Raw genomic sequence first — 24,048 nt, 5'->3', positions numbered from 1 at the left:
TTGAAACTGCACAACTTATTACCATATGAAACCATTCAGTTTTTCTAAGAGAATAAGTATACTTGGTTAACTTGTTCAAAGCGCATTCCATACATGATTCACAGGTTTATGCAATAGGATTTGCTTGAGATTAGCAAAACAATGCTAAAGTCAGAGTCATCAACTTTTCCACAGGCCAGGACTGGACACTTGAGGTCTCGGGGGGAGGGGTTTCCCTTTCCTTCCTCTCATCTGCATAAATTTGTCTCTACCTACATGAACCTGCATCCTCTCTCTCGTCTATCCCCTCTGCACCTTCTGTCTTTCTCTACACAAGGAAAACTAAAACCAGCCCAATTATGAATGTTCTGTGAGATATGAAGAGTAGTACTAATTATATTGACACTAAAGCTAATATTAAAAAAAAAAATAGCCCTTCCTTGAAAACTGCTTCAAACTTCCACAAGTTTAAAACCAGAAAAAAAGTATTTCACTTTTTTTTGTTTAGATCCTGCCAGCAAACTACGTAAGCAGTGTATCTATGTATGCACTAAAGGGCAATGATCTGTTAAGGCTCCACATATGGAAGCAATGGAGGGTTCCTGCCACTCAACTTCTCTGTAGGAGTAAATTACATTTACAATTACAATACAATAAACCTCCCATAGCAAAACAGCACTAACTGTCAGCACTCAAATAGTAACAACCTTACCTATGAAAAGGCAACACTGCAAATATTACACCTGACCCTAAAACACTAATACACCTCCTTTTAGTAAAACAGAACAAGCTAAACTGCTATAAATCCCTACACAGAAACTGCATGCTAGCAGAATACCTCTCTTCCGTCACGCATGCAGAACACAGACAGACCCTCACCCAATACAGGTGACAGGTGGGAGAGAGACAGGTTGGCATGGAGACTAGTGAGAGAGGCATCTCAAAAAAGATATAGTTGCACTGGAGAAAGTGTAGAGAAGGGCGACCAAATGATAAGAGGCATGGATAGGCTGTCCTAAGGCTAGGGAAGTTAGGACTGTTCAGTTTGGAGAAGAGATGACTGAGGAGGGATATGATAGATGTCTACAAAATTATGAAAGGACTTGAAAAAGTTAATGTAAATCGGTTATTTACTCTCTCAGATAACAGAAGGACTAGGGGGAACTACATGAAGTTTACAAGTAGCTCATTTCAAACAAATCAAAAATTATTTTTCACTCAGCGCATAGTTAAGCTATGGAATTTATTGCCAGAGGATGTGGATACAGCAGTTAGTGAAGCTGGGTTTTAAAAAGGTTTGGATAAGATCCTAGAGGAAAAATCCATAAACTGCTATTAATTAATAAGCAATATTAGCTTGAGATTTATTTAATGTTTGGGTACTTGCCAGGTACTTGGATTGGCCACCGGTGGAAACAGGATACTGGGCATGATGGACCCTTGGTCTGACCCAGTATGGCAATTTCCTATGTTCTTATGTTCTTAAGAAAAAGAATATAAAGTATAAATAGAAACATACAGACACAACCTGAACTGGAAAACACAGGAAGCCAGACCCCACATGCAATGCAACAATGGAAAAACAGAAGCGTTACCATTTTCTCATAAAACTTCAAATAATAAAATCAAGAAATATAAATCATCTATAATAGTAAAATCTACTAATAAAAAGAATAAGAGGCGGATTTTCAAAAGGTTACACGCGTAACCCCGAAAACCCGCTCCTGCGCGTGCTGAGCCTATTTTGCATAGGCTCGGCAACGTGCACAAGCCCCGGGACGCATGTATGTCCCGGAGCTTGAAAAAAGGGGCGGGGCTGGGCGGTCCAGAGCGGGGGCGTGGCCAGAGGCCTCCGAAGGCCTGCTAAGCTGGGGAATTGTGCGCCGGCACTTAGCCGGCGCGCGCAACCTATGCCTGCCCAGAGGCAGGCGCAACTTAAATAATAAAGTAGTGGGGGGATTTAGGTAGGGCTGGGGGTCGGGTTACATAGGAGAAGGGAGGGGAAGGTGCGGGGGGGCAAAAGGAAAGTTTCCTCCAAGGCCGAGGTGCATTCCCTTGCGTGCGCCACCCCCGGATTTTATGACATGTGTGTGGCTGCGCGTGCATGTTATAAAATCGGGCGTAGATTAGAAAATCTGGCCCAATAAGTATTTTAAAATAGCTGACAAATAGAATATCCAATAATTAAAAACTCATGTACAAATTTTTAAAAAATTTCCCAAGCAGGATTAATATATTTCAAAATAGCAGGCACATCAAACACCCAAATTAATAAAGATAAAACAATTACCTGCCTTCCATACCTGTCCTCCTGAGATTGTTGTAGACTGAGGGGGAGAGCCACAAACTTTCATCTTCTCTTTCTCTCACACAAACACACTACACATCACACACCACACACATACTCTCTTTCTGTCACACATGCTCCCACCCACTCACACCCTCCATCACACATGCTCCCACTCCCACACTCACATACACTCTCTCTGTCACATACACACACAACTTTTCTTTGCAGAGCTAAGATAGTGAAGGGAGGAAGGCAGGCACTGAGCATAGCAGCAGCCAGCAGCACAGAGAGGTACGCACCTTTCTTTTGCAGAGCCGGGGTGCAGGAAACAGCAACTTTACTTTTGAGGGCTGGGCCAGCAGCGCCACTCACACCGGCCTTAGTGGACAGGGAAGGAGGTGGAGGCACCGAGTAGCAGCTTGCAGGCAGGTGAGATGTGACTGCATCAGCACTGCCTAGCTGGTGGCCGCACAGGATTTTACGCAGAACAATGAGGTCAAGGTTGGACACACATAGCCACAGGTAAACTGAAGTGACATTAGCATTCCTGCCAGCGTCGCAGCTGCAGGAATCAGTTACCCTGCCAAATCCTGGGAGGGAGCAGTCAAAGCGGAGGGGGAAAGGAGAGCCAAGCTCCGAGGACACTGGTAGGCAGAGGCTACCAAGCAGACAGCTGAGGTCCAACTTGAGGGAGGGAAGGGAAGGGAAGCGCAGGTCCGGGGCATGCAGGCCACAAGCTTCACTTACAGGCAGTAACGGGAGAATAGAACCAATTTCCATTTTAATAGCATCCCTCTGGGTGCCTCTACTATCCTCTTTTGGAAGTCGGGCTCCCAGAAATGGGCACAGTACTAGATGTTATATACCATAAAGAAAATAATATAAGTATTTTTCAGTGGAAAGGTCATTTTGGAACGGGGGTGGGGGTGGGGGTGGCACAATCTGAGGCTCCAGGGGGGTGGGGGTGGGTGGGGAGGGACTAGATTAAGGAGCAACAGAACATTTATTAACAGACGAGGTGGTGGACAAATGGAGCAGCCTCCCAGGTAAGGGACGTGAGGGGATGGGGGTCAAAAAACAGTAACAGATTCAAGAAAACATAAATTATAGAGCATTCTTAGTTATTAGAAAGTCAGAGGTAGGGTGGCTTCTGAGGTATTGCAGACAGAAAGGTAAATGGTCAGAATAGTTGGACTTACGGTCTTTATCTGCTATTTTATTCTATCTTTTTTTCTATGAGAGGATGATGCCATTAAAGTCTATGCTGGTTGACAACATGTGGAAAAGATATTTAGAACAGTAATACCACTGAAATCTCAAGAAGTAAACAATGTAGGGGAGAGATATTTAAGAGGGTGATGCCACTGAAGTTTATGAAGAAAAATTAACTGATTAAAGGGTGACCATTTCCTTTGAGTGCCACATTTTCTGTAACTATTCTTAGGCTGATATGAACAACTGTAACTATAGTACCAAAATTTATATTCTACAAGTACAAATAGTTTCAGTCTTTTACTTCTTCCTCCACAGGAACATGTAGTAATATCATATCCAGTGAATTTGCCCAATACTATTTCCCTTACCAAAACACAAGTGGACTGTTCTGTGTGACCAACTGCACTGCAGGGATTGAAGGGAAGATGAACTGCAACTATGGGACCTGCAGTGTAATGACTCAAGGACCCACATGTTGGTAAGTTTGGGAACCCGAAGTGGAGAGTTCAAAGTCTCCGAGACTCAGACACCGCACTTACAGGCCGATGCAATACTGTGCCCTCGGGCTAGCGCACCACTTAACACACAATTGGATGAGCATTTTGGATGCGCTAAAATAATTCCTGATGCAATATGGGGGTTAACGCCGTCCAAACCAGCGTGTAGCTAACACTGTTCATCACATGTAAATTCCATGTAGATGAGGCTATTAGCTATTACCCTGCGATTTAAAAAATTCCCACGCAGCCAACGCGCCCGTTGTAACATACAAAGTTTAGCACCAGCCCGGGAGCTGGCGTTAAGGCATGCCACGCTCAAGGGCTCAACCACACAAAACAAAAATCCTGCTTTCTGTGGTTTCTTCTGTTAGTATCGTTGGGATAATAAGTAGGAGGAACCAAAGAAAGCAGCATCATGCAAGTCTTGACAAAAAGAGAATTTCTGGGCGTGCTGTCTGGCGGGGAAGACAGCTCAGCTGCCGCTCGAACCGAGAGGTGAGCGCTACCCTCCAGCTGGCCAGGCTAGCGGGCTCCAGGGGCACTTGCCCAGGCGGCTCTGCTGCGGAGGGAAGGTGCCGACGATTAAAAATGCATTTAGTTACTCCATCACAGTGCCGATTGGTCCATTCACGGTCACATGACAGTGAAAGGACCAATCCCCTTTCAGAATGATGTCCTGAAAGGAGATTGGTCCTTTCACTGCAATCGGAAACAGCCCTGCCAGGGTGGGGAGGGAGCTCTGGCCAGGCTGTTGCAGGTGCACAGCTTCATCTCCTGGGCATTCGATGCAGAGCACTAGGGCCGCACAAATTATCCATTGCGTGTCCCTTTTAGCGCAGCAGCTCATTTGCCTGTTGCATCAAGTACTCAGCAGAGGTGGATGTGCGCATTAAAAAATATGCACCCAGTTTAGACACACATTTTTTACGAGCATGATATTGCATCGGCCTGTTAGAGATTTACATTGAGTGAAGAAGCAAGCAGAAAGTTACCCAGGCAACAACAGCCGGGATATTATTCAGCAGGACTTACCTAGGTAAGTCTGCCACTGTATATACTCACCCAGGTAACTTTAGGACTGTGATTTACCTAACAAGAATTAACCACCTAAATTTTTCCAGACAATGCTGAATATCAGCACTACCCAAATAAATTTAGGACACACCCCACTACTCTTCTTTTTACTCAGCTAAATTTTACCTGGGCAAAATGTTACCCAGATACAATTCTGCCAGACAGTGGGGCAGGAAATTGAAGTCTTGGGGTTTGCCTAGCTTGCTAAAGTTAGGTGGACCAAACCAGAAATGGAACCAGTTTTCTCTGTGCCCGGGGCCGAAATACAGAATTATGCCCCCCCCCCCCCCCCTTTCATTTAACAGTGTCTGCTCTGATACAGCACTTTCCCCTTTATCAACAAAGGCACAACTATCCTTATAGTGGTGGCAGCTTCAGTAATTCGCACCCCTCCCCTTTTCATCCTCGCCCACCCCCTGCCCAGCAACAGCAGCCCCTTCTCTCTTTTTGCCCCCTCCACAACCTACTGCACAGCAGCACTCCCTTTTTGGCTCCCCTCTTTACCCCTGCCAAGTGGCAGCACCCTCTCCTCTCCCTATTTCTGACTCTCCTCTCTCCTAGGCAGCCCCTAGCTTTCTCCTACACAAGTTTATTCATTGCAGTATACTGAAACAATTCTTGCTGTAGTTACACGGTTAGGTTCAATATTAGGAGTTACCATCCAGGAAAAAGATCTAGGCATCATAGTGGATAATACTTTAAAATCGTCGGCTCAGTGTGCTGCAGCAGTCAAAAAAGCAAACAGAATGTTGGGAATTATTAGGAAGGGAATGGTGAATAAAACGGAAAATGTCATAATGCCTCTGTATCGCTCCATGGTGAGACCGCACCTTGAATACTGTGTACAATTCTGGTCGCCACATCTCAAAAAAGATATAGTTGCGATGGAGAAGATACAGAGAAGGGAAACCAAAATGATTAGGGGATGGAACAGCTCCCCTATGAGGAAAGGCTGAAGAGGTTAGGGCTGTTCAGCTTGGAGAAGAGACGGCTGAGGGGGGATATGATACAGGTCTTTAAGATCATGTGTGACCGAGTAGAGTCTTGAACGAGTAGATGTGAATCGTTATTTACAGTTTCGAATAATAGAAGGACTAGGGGGCACTCCATGAAGTTAGCAAGAAGCACATTTAAGACTAATCTGAGAAAATTCTTTTTCACTCAATGCACAATAAACCTCTGGAATTTGTTGCCAGAGGATGTGGTTAGTGCAGTTAGTGTAGCTGGGTTCAAAAAAGGTTTGGATAAGTTCTTGGAGGAGAAGTCCATTAGCTGCTATTAATCAAGTTTACTTAGGGAATAGCCACTGCTATTAATTGCATCAGTAGCATGGGATCTTCTTAGTGTTTGGGTAATTGCCAGGTTCTTGTGGCCTGGTTTGGCCTCTGTTGGAAACAGGATGCTGGGCTTGATGGACCTTTGGTCTGACCCAGCATGGCAATTTCTTATGTTCTTATGACTGAGGATGTCCCCCAGAACAGATTAGGTAACCACTTCCCTAGGTCCTTCAGCCTTGCAGATCCTCCTCAATTAATTTTCAGGCTCAAAGGCTCTTCCTGCGTGTTTATAATTAAACTCTGCAAGTCCCCACCGCAATCGTTCCCAGAAGAATCCTGTAAAATCACATAACAGGTCATCATACTTTTAAATAATGTATGTTGTTTTGCAAAATATATGATTAAGAAATCATGTCACAGTGTCTGATGATTATTGGAAAAAGATTGTAAAAAAAAAGATCCCAAGGAATACCTAAATTTATCAATTAAGAAATCTATATTCAGCTGCTGTGAGGCTCTGCTAATTAGCTGGCTAAACGTATCCCCCTAAGTAGTGCTGAATATTCAGTTGCGTAGCTGCGTGACTGAATACACCCAGCTATCTTAAAGTTAGCAGGATAAGTTTATCTGGCCAACTTTAGGACAGCTAGGCAGGATGACCAGAGTTAGCCAGATAAATAAATAAATCTGAATATGGGAGTTAGGAAGATAACTTATCTGGCTAACTTTGTATCTCCCCGGAACGCCTCTCACTTATCAGGTCAAATTCTTGCTGGACAAATAGCCATCTAGAATTTAGCCAAGTAAGTGGCCAAATTTTAATTTTGCTGGATAACTTCAAATGCATTTGAATATGGACCTCTAAAAGGTATACATACTATATTGGTTAAAGTTAATCTCTGTGGCTGGCTGGGCTGAACTAGAATGTTTTCCCTTTACTACTCAACATAGGAAACATTCAAATTATGTTCTCACTTGAGTTACAGTGACACAAAGTCATCCAATTATCTGGTACTTTGTGAAGTAACACACAAATTCTACAAAAAGTCACTCAGAACCTATATAGAACGCCTGCCATACCAACTTAGCAATAACTCCCAGAGCTCAAACAGAAACAACCTTGCATGAAAAGGAAACACTGTAAATATTCCACCTGGGCCTAAAACACCAATACATCTTCTAGTGGGAAAAAGAACAAGACGGACCTATACAGATCCCTACACAGAACCTACATGAAACATAGAAACATATATAGAAACATAGAAATGACGGCAGAAGAAGACCAAATGGCCCATCTAGTCTGCCCAGCAAGCTTCACACATATTTTCTCTCATACTTATCTGTTTCTCTTAGCTCTTGGTTCTATTTCCCTTCCATCCCCACCTTTAATGTAGAGAGCAGTGATGGAGCTGCATCCAAGTGAAATATCTAGCTTGATTAGTTTGGGGTAGTAGCCGCCGCAATAAGCAAGCTGCACCCATGCTTATTTGTTTTACCCAGACTATGTTATTAGCCCTTATTGGTTGTTTTTCTTCTCCCCTGCCGTTGAAGCAGGGAGCTATGCTGGATATGCGTGACGTATAAGTCTTCTCCCATGCCGTTGAAGCAGAGAGCCATGCTGGATGTGCATCGAAAGTGAAGTATCAGGCCCATTTGGTTTGGGGTAGTAACCGCCGTAACAAGCCAGCTACTCCCCGCTTTGTGAGTGCGAACCCTCTTTTCTTCTCCCCTGCCGTTGAATCAGAGAACTATGCTGTATATGCATTGAAAGTGAAGTATCAGGCTTATTTGATTTGGGGTAGTAACCGCCGTAACAAGCCAGCTACTCCCCTCTTTGTGAGTGTGAATCCTTTTTTCCACATTTCCTCTTGCTGTTGAAGCTTAGAGCGATGTTGGAGTCAAGCCTGTGTATGTTTATTTAATAAGGGTATTGACTCCAGGCAGTAGCCATCATTCTGGCGAGTCACCCACTCTTCATTGGCAGCCTCTTGACTTTATGGATCCACAGTGTTTATCCCACGCCCCTTTGAAGTCCTTCACAGTTCTGGTCTTCACCACATCCTCCGGAAGGGCATTCCAGGCATCCACCACCCTCTCCGTGAAGAAATACTTCCTGACATTGGTTCTGAATCTTCCTCCCTGGAGCTTCAAATCGTGACCCCTGGTTCTGCTGATTTTTTTCCTTAGGAAAAGGTTTGTCGTCTTTTGATCATTAACACCTTTCAAGTATCTGAAAGTCTGTATCATATCACCTCTGCTCCTCCTTTCCTCCAGGGTGTACATATTTAGATTCTTCAATCTCTCCTCGTACGTCATCCGATGAAGATCCTCCACCTTCCTGGTCGCCCTTCTCTGTACCGCCTCCATCTTGTCTTTGTCTTTTTGAAGGTACGGTCTCCAGAACTGAACACAGTACTCCAGGTGAGGCCTCACCAAGGACCTGTACAAGGGAATAATCACTTCCCTTTTCTTACTCGATATTCCTCTCTCTATGCAGCCCAGCATTCTTCTGGCTTTAGCTATCGCCTTGTCGCATTGTTTCGCCGACTTCAGATCATTAGACACCATCACCCCAAGGTCCCTCTCCTGCTCCTTGCACATCAGCCTTTCCCCCCCCATTGAATACAGTTCATTTGGATTTCCACTCCCCATATGCATGACTTTGCACTTCTTGGCATTGAATCTCAGCTGCCATATCTTCGACCACTCTTCCAGTTTCCTTAGATCCCGTCTCATTCTCTCCACTCCTTCCGGCGTGTCCACTCTGTTGCAGATCTTAGTGTCATCCGCAAAAAGACAAAACTTACCTTCTATCCCGTCCGCAATGTCGCTCACAAAGATATTGAACAGGACCGGTCCCAACACCGATCCTTGCGGTACACCACTTAAAACCGCTCTCTCTTCAGAGAAGGTTCCATTTACCATCACACATTGTCTTCTGTCCGTCAACCAATTTGCAATCCAGGTCACCACCTCGGCACTCACTCCCAAGCTTCTCGTTTTATTCACCAGTCTCCTGTGCGGAACCGTATCAAAAGCTTTGCTGAAATCCAAGTATATGATATCGAGCGCTCTTCCTCTATCCAATTCCTTGGTTACCCAGTCAAAAAAGTCAATCAGATTTGTCTGACAGGATCTTCCTCTGGTGAATCCATGCTGCCTCTGGTCCATCAATTCTCAGGACTGTAGATAGTTCACTATTCTCTCTTTCAACAGTGACTCCATTACTTTTCCCACCACTGAAGTGAGGCTAACCGGTCTGTAGTTACCAGCCTCCTCTCTGTTCCCACTCTTGTGAAGCGGGACCACCACCGCTCTTCTCCAATCACTCGGCACCACTCCCGTTTCTAGGGATCTATTGAACAGGTCGCACAGCGGTCCCGCCAGCACATCTCTGAGCTCCCTCAATATCCTTGGATGAATCCCATCAGGCCCCATGGCTTTGTCCACTTTCAGATTCTTTAGCTCTTCCCATACATTATCTACTGTAATGGATTTTCCTCTGTTCCGCTTCCCTCCAGTTTCTTGTTGTGTAGAGATGGTCCTTCTCCAGGGTCTTCTTTAGTGAACACAGAGCTGAAGTATTCGTTTAATATTTCTGCCATTTCTTCGTCTCCCTCCACACATTGATCATTTCCACCTTTCAATTTCACTATACCACTTTGGACCTTTCTCTTTTCGCTGATGTATCTGAAAAATGTTTTGTCACCATATTTTATCTCCTTGGCAATCCTCTCTTCTGCTTGACTTTTTGCCAACTTGATTAATTTCTTTGTCTCCCTCAGTTGATACAAATATTCTTCTTTGTGCTCCTTCCTTTGGGATCTTTTGTATTTCTTGTATGCAGTTCTTTTAGCTTTAATTTTGTCAGCCACCTCCTTTGAGAACCAGATAGGTTTCATTTTTCTTTTGCTTTTCTTTACATTTCTAACATATAGAGCAGTTGCCTTGGCGATTGCTCCTTTTAGATTGGTCCACTGTTGATCCACATCTCTCTCATTTTCCCATCCATTTAGTTCTTCCTCTAGGTACTTCCCCATTTCCTCAAAGTCTGTGTTTTTGAACTGTAAAACTCTGGTCTTTGTGCTCCTTTTCCATATTCTTTTAGTGATATTAAACCATACCGTTTGATGATCACTGGTGCTGAGGTGGGCGCTAGGAGAATATTTCATCTCCATCTCCCACAGATGCTCACCAAATACAGAATAGGGGGATCACAAATTAGAAATAGAAATACGCAGATAAAAACTGAATTCTTCTTTGTTCTGTTATCCTCTTCTGTTCCCGCCCCCCTTCCTCTTTCTGTTCCCTGCAGATTGGAGGAGAGGGGGACCAAGAGAGGGAGGGGGCTTGGATTAGGGAGGGTCCTTCTTTGCTTTGCACTGTACTCTATTTATTCCAGGTTCATATCCATCTAGTTCCTTGTATGCTGCCTGGGAGGGGCTGGAGTAGGAAGGAGAGGGCTGATCTCTGCTGCGTTACATTTTGGGCACTGGCCAATAAAGACATCAGGACATAGCCTTGTGTGCTCATGCCCATAGGTAAAAGCAGCCTTGCTATTGACACCGGGGGCAGCTGCCCCCTTGCACCCCCCCCCCCCCAGTCCTGGGGCTATGGACAAAACCTTTTCAATGTGAACTTCATAAATGTTTTCTAAGGCATGAGTGGAAGAGGATTCTGGTTAGCTTGTTTACTGATCTCTAAGTTGCTGCCTGTACTAGTCTTCTAATGGGCACCAACCACTGAAAAGTGGAAGGTGCACGCAACATATCTATAGACACCCCTCATTAAAAAAGTGGAAGTTCTCATTATAGGAATGGATGACAGCTTAGGTTAGACTAGCTCAACACAGATTTGAGCCTGGTCTTTACTGGAGGCCAGATCAGAATTGCCACACCTATGTGTTTTTCAGGTTTTTCCTAAAGCTCTTCTGACTTGATATCTTCTCCACAGGTGTCCTAATTCAGACATGTACCTCTACTTTGGACAGCAATGTGACTCGAGGCTCCACAAGCCTGGGCTGATTGGGGGCACCACAACAGCTGTGTTAGTGCTCCTCATCATCATCGCCATCACCACTGTCATGTTCTGGCGGTCACGGAGGCCTCACAAATTCATAATCCATTCTCAGTAGGTCAAATTTTTGATGAATATTTACTCAAATGCTTAGAAAGGATTTTTCATTCTTATTTCTCTAACAAGTGGCAATAGTGGTGTTGCCATGATTAATACTGATTTTATGCAGAATATCCTTTTGGAATGGATTTTGCTGAATTGAGTTTAGCTGGTTCTAATTTGATCAAACCATCACTGCAGAAAAGGTGATTGCAGTGAAGTTTGCAGCATGTGATTTCTACCAATTACCCCTTTCCCCAAAATTAAATCCAAACTGATATATCATTTTATGATGACTACATGATGAACTCTTCTAAGGAACTGAATGGATTGCAATGTGCTAATTTTGAGGAAACAAATTATTAAATTTAATATTTGTCACAGAAAATTAAACTTCTGATTCAAGTGATTAACAGTGTATTCTGTGGATGTTTGTAGGAAAAAATTAGCAGATGATAAGAACTGGTTGGAAGAAGACCATGAGTGGACATCCCCACAGCATTTTAGCTACATAAATCCAGAATCAGCTTTATGGGAAGGTAAGGTCCATCCATTCCAATCTGTCCTTCATTCTCCAGAGAGAATAGATCACCAGACTCTCATATTCATTTATTTATCACCTTCCCAAAAAGATTCCAAAGTGATATACAATAAAATAACAGTATACAACAAATACAAAGGCAATAATATACAATAAATATAAGAAATGTACAAACTCACAAGTATTTGCCTAAAATTCATATCAATCTCTGATAATTAACTGAGTCAAAAGATAAGGCTTGTATTGCAGAGGTTTAATTATGTTTTGTTTTCTTGATTTTTATGGTTTTTTTTTTGAGCCAATATTCATTTTATGTTTTATGTTAATTTACTGTGAATGTGTCACTGTGAACCACTTAGAAATTTAAAAAAGCGATATAGAAATAAATAAATAAATAAATAGCAAATAAATAGCAAAACATCTAAATCTAAATACATATTTACTGCACTGCTCCCTCTCTCTGTCCCAAATTCCTAGTTTAATAGCTATACATCTTTTATCTCTATACATCTTTTATCTCTATTATTTTATTTTCCTTTAAATCTCCTTTTGCAGGGACAGAAAACAGCAACCTCTATTCCAGCAGAGAACTTTTCAAGTCCTGTCTTGAAAATGTGGACACAACTCTGCAGGTATGTATCTATGGGGTGGATTTATCAAAATGCGGTATGTACCGCATGCGATAGCAAAAGGGGCGTGGTTTATGCTAATGTAGTATTTATCGCATTTTGCAATGGTGAAGGTACGTCACCGCATGGTCCCGGCTGCTATCACACAGCCTAACGCATCTGAAAGAGGTGTTTTTAAAATTGGCGTTATGGCTCTGCGATACCTCTTCGCAGGCAGACTAACCCAGCCCACTATCCGCCCAGGTTTTGAATTTGCATCCCCTCTCCGCCCCTACTCCTCCCAGTTTTTGCATTTGCATCGCACCATACGATATGGTGCGATCGCATGCGGTAAACACGTTTTCGCATGCGTTAAAGGCCTATCGCATGCGAAAACGGGGCTTTTTCGCATGCGATAAGCCCTTAACGCATGCGAAAACACCTTACCGCATTTTGATAAATGACCCCCTTTGTGTGTTACGAAAATAGTTTGAGAGTTGAATTAATTTGGTGTGTAATTAGAAGTTTTAATTTAATTCTGATGGTATCTTTGTATTCAGAAAAAGTAGTCTGAGTGTTGATATAATTTTGAATTAATTCTGTGTTGAGTTTGAGGTTTAAAATGAATTATCAGTGTATCTTTGTGTTGCGTCCATCAGTCACAGACGGCTGCGACTGCTCTGCCTTACCTCTTTTTCTCCCCTTTCTCTCTCTTTGGGCAAGATGGCTGTCTCCGGTGCCGAGTGCCTCAGCGTTTCCAGACCAGCATGGATGGTCCCATCTCCATGCTTACTCCCGTGGCCTCCTAAGGCGCGAGGGCACACATCTCCGACGCTCAAATACACGTCATGGCGGGAACCTCGGGGGCAGCCCCACCGCATGCCGTCAGTACTTCTGGGTATATCTAGCCTCTGCTTCCGCTACTAATTTGAGTTAGCAAAGACTTTGCTTCGCTACTCTGCTTGCTCTAAGCTGTATGCTTAGACGCCACTTTGACGCTAAGGGCCTCGCTCCAGCAGAGGCTCTAGACATCTGCTCCTCAGGGGTCTCTCACTTACAACTTCCCTTCAGGGTCCTCACTAACCAAAACAACCGTTCCTCTGGGGTCTTTTCTATTCATTTCCAGGATATTGAAGCATTGGGTACTCAATCCTCAAGGTCCTATCTACTTCATATCCTGCACCACGGACCTTCAGTCCCACCATTCTACCATCAGGAAGATGCCTTCCCTCTGTGAGTACCTCTATGATCTGGAACTCCAATTCCTCCCACCAGCCATGGCGTTACTCACACTGCGGACTCCTGCCTATCGTGAACATCTGGGTGTGACTATACTTCTGAGCCTGTTGAGCGTATCAGCACTTTGTGGATCAGTGCCTTACCTTCCTGCTTCACCATCTATTACAGCAGTACAATAAAGACTCTATACATTCTGTGTCTGCTATCTGTGCCAGCCTATCGCAGTGGTTCCCTATGGGGCTCCTCCCCGTAGCCGGAGTCATCTCCATTGCGACCAAGGGTCCACAATGCCTCAAACACAACAGATTGCTAACTCCATGGACTCGGCTTGGCTCGCAGCCCTGCAGGTCATCCCTGGCCTAGCCCAGCGGATTACAGGACAACAAAAGTCTTTGGAGAACCTAGCTACTGCCTTCAATCAGTTACATGCTCAACTGAACTCTTCAGCTCCTCCTGTGAAGTAATTGCTGTCGCCAGTGGTAACCCTTAAGACCAATGTGCCTTTATCCTACACCTAGACGCTTCACGGGTGAAGCCAAGATGTGCAGAGGGTTCATCAATCAATGCAGCATGCATTCTTCATTTCCCACTGAGGCTTCAAAGACCACCTACATTCTGTTGTTCCTTGAAGGTCAAGCCCTGGCCTGGGCTTCACCGCTATGGCAACGTGAAGATCCTATTCTGAATGACCTACCAGGATTTCTACAACTTTTTAAGTCTGTGTTTGATGATCCGGCTCGCCAGACCATCACTGGATCTGCCTTGCTCAACCTTCAGCAAGGTAACAAGACACTTACAGACTTTGCTTTTGAATTTAAGACTCTAGCATCCGAACTTCATTGGGACACTGGATGCTTACGTGCCATATTCATGGAGGGTCTCAACTCTCACATAAAGGACAAATTAGTGGCTCGTGATTTGCCTGATTCCCTTGAGTCCCTGATGGAACTAGCATCATACTCAAGAGGCTAAGAGTCCACGAAAGTCTACAGAGGTTTCTAACCGTCCTATTACTTCCAGCTTACCGTCTGCATCCCTAGAGGAGGAAGAGCCTATGCAACTAGGCCGAAGCCACTTGACCTCTAAGGAGAGACGTTATTGCAAGCGCATGGGGTAGTGCATGTACTGTAGCCAATCGGGTCATGCTGTCCAAACCTGTTCCATTTGTCTGGGAAACTGACGGACCTAGGATCTGTGGGAGGATTTCTCCTGGGCCTCACCTCTCCTACTCCTCATTACCTTTACCTGTATCTCTGCTTTGCGGAGGTCTCGAATCTGGGTGTGACTATACTTCTGAGTCTGTTCAGCATATTGGCACTTCGTGGATCAGTGCCTTACCTTCCCTCTTCACCATCTATTACAGCAGTACAATAAAGACTCTATCCATTCTGTGTCTGCTATCTGTGTCAGTCTATCGCTGTGGTTCCCCATGGGGGTCCTCCCCATGGGCGGAGTCATCTCCATTGCGACCAAGGGTCCATAATGCCTCAAACACAACACTTTGTATATGGAAAAGCTCGTTTGAGAGTTGAATTAATTCTGCATGCTTTGCTCTGAGAAGATGTGAGATAGTTACTGACAAGTAATTAGAGGTGTCTGCTTCTCACCTTCCCTACCAATCTCCAACTGATCCCAGTAATAATTTTTTTATACATGAACTGTTATCCCTATTGGGATGAAAATAATTTTCAAAATAACAGCTCTAGGTGGTTGATTTGCAGATGACTCACCACAGGAGACCATGATCCCTTGGTCCACACCACACTGATGTGTCTTCCATCCCTGGGTGGAAGCATTGGTAGACAGAGCCACTAGATGTGGTCATACGTACAGTGGGATATATTTACTGTTTGGGATTTTGCCAGGTACTTGTGAACTGGATTGGCCACTATTGAAGACAAGATACTGAACCTGATGGACCCTTGGTGTGACCCAGTATGGCAATTCTTATGTTCTTATATTCTTATGAGAGTCCCAACTTAAAAACTTCTGGATTCATCCACCACTCAAGGGATGTTCTTATTCTGAGGGTCTTGGAGATTTGTGGAATAAAGGCTGGTATTGCTGATCCCATTGGCTTTGGTGCACTACTGAAGGCCCTGCGTGTGCACGCAAGTCAGAGGAACCACATAAACCTCAGCAGCAATGTGTCTGAGAAGGACCAGGACTACCTTGCTTACAATTGGTCCTGTTGAAGAAGAGACCTTACTAGGCCCATGAGCATTGTGGTACTTTAAGTGAATCTATATAGGCTCCTATGAACTGGTTGACTCAGAAATGTTGACTCAGAAAAGTTGACCAGGAAACCCAGGGATTTAAGGAGCCATATGGTCTTTTCAAGGGACTCCAAAACTCCTGACAAAGATGGACCTGTCACTACCCAATCATACAGGTATGGGAACATGCAAACTCCTTGCCAGTGAAGTTGTACTCCCATGACTACTCGGCATTTTGTAAACACATTTGTGCATTGGTAATGAGTGTTCTTCTCCGCAAAACTGAGGAAGTTCCAATGGACAAGAAAAATGGCAATGTGTATATAAGCATCTTTCAGATCCAGATCACATATCTGATCACTCAGTAGAATGAAAGAAAATTTTGAGGGAGTTCATTCTGAACCTCTCCTGAACCAACAACTTGCTCAGTCACCCACAAGTCTAGGCATCAATCCACAAGTATAAGCATCAACCCCCCTGATTTATGCTGAAGGATCATCTTCACCTCCAGCTGCAGTTAGGCTGATTAAGAAGTGTTGGAGATGAAGACTGAAATCTGTTAGCTCAGAAGAAAGCAAAAGTAATATAAGCAGTAGCCTAACTCCACAATTTTCATAAGAACATAAGAAATTGCCATGCTGGGTCAGACCAAGGGTCCATCAAGCCCAGCATCCTGTTTCCAACAGAGGCTGAACCAGACCACAATAACCTGGCAATTACCCAAACACCAAGAAGATCCCATGCTACTGATGCAATTAATAGCCAGTTAATGTACTTCTCCTCCAAGAACTTATCCAAACCTTTTTTGAACCCAGCTACATTAACTGCACTAACCACATCTTCTGGCAACAAATTCCAGAGCTTTATTGTGCGTTGAGTAAAAAAGAATTTTCTCCGATTATTCTTAAATGTGCTACTTGCTAACCCAACTGGTCCTTGGTAACTCAGAGACAAGCTGAGAAGGAGTCAACCCTTCCCTCCAGTGAAGGAGGCAGAAAGTTGTTATCAAAGTCATCAAAAACTGGTCCTAAACTTAGGCTGCATTTGCTGCTGAGCCTTTGGCTCATGCCTTTTCCTCTAATGAACTTGAGCAGATAGCTGCTACTGGTGAAAAGTGGGAGGAACCTAATGACAGTGAAAAAAGCAGAAGGGTTATCTTTAGAAGAATGGACATTTCTAGGAAAAATACTGGCATTGGGTAGGAGCTAGTTGGTCCCCCAATGCAGCTCATAACAACTGTAAAGTGGCTTAGTCTTCCTTAATCAGGGCCACTGTCTCTTGAATTTAATTGCTGAATAAGTTGTAGGATATATCTGGAAGACAATCATGCAAGTCTTCTTGGAGCCCACTTGCTCACAACTATGCAAGCCTTCAGGCTCCTATGGAGGTAGCCAAAGTCCTGATCATAGAATCAAAAGCTTGGTAGACAATATGGACAAGGTGCTTCTCACATTCCTCCATGACCTTCACTACTCAATGGAAGTCAGCCTTCTCTGGGTCTGATGATTCCATCAAAGGCTTTTAGTTGTGCATGCATTTTTGCAAATACTTCACCATGTGGAACTGGTAGACTGGAATCCAGGAACTCAGCATGGATCCCTTGAAGAGTGTTGGATTGATCATGAGTGTGTCTAGCACACTTCAATACTGACTTAATCCCCATGGAATAGTGTGGTAGTTGGACCACTCCAAATTATGTGGAGGTCTGGGCCTGTATTTGAGACCAGATTTCCAGGCAACCAGAAGGCACAATATTGGCATCTGCATATATTTTTTTCTTTTTTTCTCCCTTTTCCTTTCACTTCTTTTCTCCTTCCTCTCTCCCTTTTACTCCTTCTTTCTTCCTCCCTCCCTCTCTCCTTCCCTTCCTCCTCTTCTTTCACCTTTTCCCCTCTTGGGTCTCTTAATTTACATCATTACCCCTCATTCTCTTTAAATTAGTTTCTCCAAGGAAAAACCCTTCATAATATCTAACAAGCTATAAAATATAATAACAGATAAAATAAGGCTATATGATATCATGATTAAAAGACAAGTTTCGATCAACTTTCTAAACCTTTCAAGACAGATTTCTTTTTTAATTTTCACTGGTAACATATTCCATAAAAAGGACCCTGAACCATAAATAACCACTCATGTTATACATCTAATCATATAAACTGAAAAGAGAAAAATTCCAAATGTAATTGTGTTGCTGAACGTAGTGACCTTGTAGGCTGATAGAGTTTCAAATCCAAATTAAAAACCAGAGATACAAGCCCATTGATACCTTTAAAAATGAAAATTAAAACCCTGAACTGATTCGCCAAATTATTGGGAGCCAGTCATATTGAGTGAAAGTTGGAGTAATATGTTGCCGTAAAGAAAGCCCATAAATAATTCTTGCTGCTAAATTTTGGACATATCGAAAAGCTCATAGTAGTCTGTGGTAAACCAAGATACAATATGTTGCAATAGTCAAGTGGTGTCACAATTAGAGAATAAACTGTTGTTTTTAAACCATTTTCTTCAAAAAATAGCTGGGAGTCCCTCTGTGCTGGAGTAGGAAGAGAGATGTCCTCTTCAAACATAGAAACATAGAAATAACAGCAGAAGAAGACCAAACGGCCCATCCAGTCTGCCCAGCAAGTTTCGCACTTTTTTTTTTCTCATACTTATCGGTTACTCTTGGCTCTTAGTAACCTTTTGGTTCTATTTCCCTTCCACCCTCACCATTAATGTAGAGAGCTGTGTTGGAACCGCATCTAAATGAAATATCTAGCTTAATTAGTTAGGGGTAGTAACTGCCCCAATAAGCAAGCAAGCTACACCCATGCTTATTTGTTTACCCAGACTATGTATTTCAGTCCTTGTTGGTTGTTGTCTGTATATAGATCCACTTTTCTTCATTCCCCCTGCCATTGAAGCAGAGAGTTATGCTGGATATGCATTGGATCATCCTCATTAAATGCTGCTTGTAAAGCCAAGGAGCTATATCTGCCGTGACAGCAAATGGCTCTGAGGCATTCCACATTGGTTGTGTTTACAGCTCCTATCGAACAGCACCTTAGTTCATGGATGGTACCAGCAGTGTTTCCTTCTTCATCATAGCATCATGACCTGAGATGGATCCAGGAACTGGATCCATCTCAGGTCAGGGGTTGCATGAGGATGAGCAGCCCTGCTGCTCATCCTCATGCAAAGGCTTTAGATTCTTGCTTGCCAGTGCCTTCCTTAGGGACATCATCTTCCAGGTGTGATGTTGCTCTATTCTAGGAGACATCTGACCATAGCTGCAGCAGCTGGAGGAGATGTGGTCCAGGCCAAGATAGCAATAGCAGACAGAAGGGAGGCAATATTCAGTCACTCAGCTAGTTAACCGGATAAACTTACCCAGCTTACTTTTAGCTGGATAGGTCCGAATACAGGGACGGCTCTCTAATGAGGTAGGGGGATGTGGCCATCTGAAGTAGCAAAAGTTTGGAGTGGCAAAAAGTGCCCCTCAAAGTGCCCAGAGGCCACCTCACCTTGCTGCCAAGAGGGCGCTAAACTCGATCTAATGAAAGAGGCCACAAGGCAGATCCCACCCTGCCGGCGGCTGAAGATCGGAAGAGGCTGCGAGGCTGCCGGCAGATCCCAACCCACCAGCTGCTGGAGATCCGAAAACACCATGGAGCCACCAGCGGCTCCCATTCCGCTGGTGGCTGAAGATTGAATGGAACCACGGTGCTGCCGGCAGATCCCAATATGCCAGCACTCAAACAGCAGCAGCACGGTGGATTATGGTGGCTCAGATGGTGGAGTAGTATCTCAGTGGTCAGCTGGCATGAAGCGGGGTCGCTGGTTGCACATCCGTCAGAAGCTGAAGCAGCAGGCTGCATGACCTGAGCTAGAGTAGGCTGCAACTGCAGGGTCCTGCAGCTATCAAGAGCTTGAGTATAATGCCAGTGAACCTACTCGAGAAGGAGAAAGAATCCTGTCCATGGTCTGCACTGAAGAAGGAAGCTGCTTCTACTACTACTTGTGCTTGGGGGAGAGAAGTGAGTGATAGAAACTGTGTGTCTGTGTGTGCATATATGTATGAGTGCTTGAGTCTGCGTGTATGAGAGAGAAATGCTGTGTGTGTGTGTATTTTTGTGAGGAAGGGAGCATGTGTGTTAGAGAGGGAGTGTGCAAGCATTGTGAGAGGGAAGGAACATGTGAGAGGAAGTGTGTGTGTGAGCATGTGTGTGCGAGTGTATGTGTGTGCAAGCATGTTATTGAGAGAGGGAGTATGTGTGTGTGTGTGTATGTGAGGGGGAGCATGTATGTATTTGAGCATATGTATGAGAGGGGGAGCATATGTTTGTATATATAAGAAAGAGGGGAGAATGTTTGTGCTCCTCACTCCACTAATCCACGACAATCTCAGGGTGACTGGAAATAAAAAATTCCCAGATATGGAGAGCGTAAATTTTTAAAAACCTTATTATTTTTATTTTTTAAGTGTTGTTTGATGTGTCTTCTTTTTTTTAAATATTTTATTGGGATTTGGGAAATTTTTAAAACATTGTATATGAGATTTTAATTATTGGATCTTCTATTTGTCAACTGTTTTTTTAAATATTCTTTTTATTGCTATGTTTTACTATTATGATTATGAATTTTGTATATTTCTTGATTTTATTGTTTGGTGTTTGAGGAATGGTGATAGTTCTGTTTTTTCATTGTTGTAGTGCATTGAGAAAGCAAGCCTGTGTGTGTATGAAAGCCTGCATGTATATGAGAGCGAGCCTGCATGTGTGTGAAAGAGAGAGAGTGTGTATAAGAGCATGTGTATGTGAAGGAGTGAAAGGAAGTATGTGAGAAAATGTGGGGGAGTGTATGAAAGAATAAATATGTTTAAATATGTGTGTAAGAGAGAGAGAATAAAATTTTGTGCAGCCTTCCTTCCTCCAATCCACAACAATCTCAGGGTGACTGGAAATTAAAAGATCACAGGTATGGACAGTGGGAGATTTTTTTTTTTTAATCCTTAATAGTTTTAATTTTGGTCATTATTACATGTCTGCTGTTCTGCAACATTTATGTGAGTTTTTAATTATTGGATATTGTATTCATCGGCTATCTTGACTTATTTGTTCTTTTTATTAGCTTGTTTTTTTTATTATTAGATTTTTGAGAGGAGTGATGTTTCTGTTTTTCAATTGTTGCACTGCATAATACAGTTGGGCGTGTTGCGGTTTCCAGTTCATTTTTTGTCGGCAAGTTTCTATTTATACTTTATGGTATCTCTATTCTGTGTTTGGTATGGGTCTGTCTGTATTATACATGCATGAGGTATTCTGCTATTGCAGGAGTGGCCAACCAGCATCTTGTGAAATGCATGCATTGGCTGTGGTATCAGTGAGTCTCCTGCAGTGTGGGTGCTGAGAAGGTATGGGAATGGGAAAGGGAAAAAGAGGGGGCTGCTGCAGGCTATCGAAGAGCTGATAGCAAGAATTTTACATAGTGTGGCAGTACTGGGCTGGGGGGTGGGGGCATCACTGAGTGAGAACATGAGCAGCAGCACAACAGCAGAATGTGTATGTGTGTGTAGTTCTCTTTTGTGTCTTGAAAGTGACTGTGTTGAGTGACTGTGTTTCTGATGGAGTGTGTGTATGTGCGTGACAGCATGAATGTTTGTGTGTGTGTATATAAGAGGAGAAAGTTCCCCCTTCCGTGTACAAATCCATGGAAATCTCAGAGTGACTGGAAATCAAAAGTTCCCAGGTATGGAAAGCGGGATTTTTAAAATCCTTATTAGTTTTAATTATTGGCTGTTATGTGATGTCTGCTATTTTGAAATATTATTGACATTTGGAAAATGTTATATTTTTTATGAGTTTTTAATAATTGGCTATTATTCTATTCATTAGCTGTTTTGAAATATTATTTTTATTAATGTTTTTACAATTATGATTTTATATTCCTTGATTTTATTTTGTGGAATTACATTTCTATTTTTACACTGCTCTACATACAGTCTGGCTTATTGAAGTTTCCAGTTCATTTCTGTTTATACTTTATGGTCTCTTGATTGTGTAGGTACCTATAGCAGGCTGGCTTGGTCTCTTTTCCTAAAAGAAGGTGTATTGGTGTTTTAGGGCCTAGTGTAATATTTGCAGCATTACCTTTTCAGTTAGAGTTTTCACTGTTTGAGGGCTGGCAGTTAGTGCTCTTTTAGTATGGGAGGTTTACTATATTGTATTTGTAATTCAATTTATGCTGGGCTTTCTGAGGGCAAAGCCCACACCCAACAAACATTACAATAAGCCTAATACAACATGCATTCCAAATGTGCCTTTTTTTTCAGGGTTGTGATAACTTGTAACATTTTTACCTCAGAAGACAGTTCTCTCAATGTCCTTTTTCATATAAAATTGATTATAAATGCAGACTTTTTAATTGTGTGTGGTGAGAGCAGGGGGGTACGGGCACAGGACTATAAATTTTGCCTATAGTACCTAATGCCTTTGCCCAACCCAGAGATAGTGTGCCACACAAAGACCCCCACCATTCAACCATCTCCCACTTCTCCAGGGCAAAATGCTGGGGAAAAGCTGAGAGGTAGGTCTGAGGGTTCTTTGGAGTATGTCAGGTATGCCAGCTTCCCAGAAACATTATCATTGACAATACCTGCCACTCGCCTGGGAACTCTGACCCTGATTTCCCCTTCCACAGCACTTGAAATCACCAAAAGGGCCAGACTCTAAAGGGTCCCCTTTGCACTTCTTGATGATTTTATCTGTACCGTGCCTTAAAGGAGAGTCTCATCCCTCACCTCAGGCAGCAGATTGCCTTGAGTTGCCCCTGCCCAGATATGTTTATCCAGCTAACTTTAGACAGGTCAGAATATTGGAGCTAGCTGGATACTTTATCCAACTAACTCCGTTCCTCCCGAAACAATTCCAGAACCTTTCTCCTACCATCTTCCATGCCTGCTTGTTGACAGAGAATAATTTGAGATATGGTTTCATAAGCTTAGATCTTCAACCTCTTCTTTAATTCAAACTCACAATCAATTTTTTTATCCCTTTCATCAATCTCTCTTTTATAGGTATCTGTGAAAAGGCCTGAGATAATTATAGACTTACCACAGTGATTATTCACTTGGATCATCTATGGCAATCTTTACCAAGAAGAGTCATTTCCACAAGGTTAATAATGAAGTTCACAGCTCTAGGCACTTCTGAGCAAGTCATAGAAACAGATGATATGATGCGATGGAAACCAACCATGGAACAGCAAGGAAAACTTGACCCCTCAAGAAAGGTTCTGGCACTTTATGAGAAGTTCTGGTCTACAGGGAAAACAAGGAATTTGTCCAGATGGCAATGTTGATTCAGAATGGTCAACATTCCCTGGCTATTTTGATGGATGATTTTGGACAGGGGTTAATTCATGCTGTATTCATGCTTTATATATGCTTGGGATTCTCTTGATGATCTGCTCTTCAGCTGTCTGTCATATATTGATATATTACATGTTTTGGCATGATACCTACATGGGGTTTTGATGATGACCCCACAACACACTGTTCTCACATTGCAGAATTATCCATGCTGATTCTTGTGTCATATATTCATAGTAATTTAAAATGTACTGGCAAATAAAAACCACTTATTTCATGTAAAGGAGTCCATGTAAGACCCTCTATTTTATGACAACCCACAAGGAAATCCTGGTTGAAAGGCATGTCCTCTGGGGAGAGTGTTAAGAAGGCAGATCCCAGAGAGGATAGGAGGCCAAAGACACGACTAGGAGAAAGTAGGAACTTTGCTAAATGATTTTTTTTTGTATTCCTTTTAAGTGGATTACATTCATGTACTGCAGGCATTTCCCTATTCCCAGAGAGCTTATAATCTATGTTTGTACCTGAGGCAATGGAGGGTAAAGTGATTTACCCAAGGTCACAAGGAGTAAAACTGGGACTTGAACGCTGCTCTAACCACTAGGCTACTCCTCCATTCAGGTGCATAAATTGATGATTTTCT

The 24,048-nt window shown here is 43.1% G+C and overlaps 1 protein-coding gene across 1 annotated transcript in view; it reads left to right on the top strand.

Annotated features, from left to right (window-relative positions):
- Nucleotides 1-23,792, top strand: part of LOC115098474 (mucin-2-like) — a 105,219-nt gene extending 81,427 nt beyond the window's left edge. Inside the window, exons 10-14 of the mRNA XM_029615001.1 lie at nucleotides 3,800-3,962; nucleotides 11,289-11,465; nucleotides 11,889-11,989; nucleotides 12,547-12,623; nucleotides 23,112-23,792. Coding sequence (XP_029470861.1) covers nucleotides 3,800-3,962; nucleotides 11,289-11,465; nucleotides 11,889-11,989; nucleotides 12,547-12,623; nucleotides 23,112-23,156 — 563 coding nt within the window. The 3' untranslated portion in view covers nucleotides 23,157-23,792. The remainder of the gene's footprint in view (nucleotides 1-3,799; nucleotides 3,963-11,288; nucleotides 11,466-11,888; nucleotides 11,990-12,546; nucleotides 12,624-23,111) is intronic.
- The last annotated feature ends 256 nt before the right edge of the window (nucleotides 23,793-24,048 follow it).

Source organism: Rhinatrema bivittatum, chromosome 1, assembly GCF_901001135.1.
Source record: "Rhinatrema bivittatum chromosome 1, aRhiBiv1.1, whole genome shotgun sequence".
Lineage (NCBI taxonomy): Eukaryota > Metazoa > Chordata > Amphibia > Gymnophiona > Rhinatrematidae > Rhinatrema > Rhinatrema bivittatum.
The sequence above is the reverse complement of the archived record's forward strand: the minus strand, read 5'-3'. Positions and strand labels throughout refer to the sequence as shown.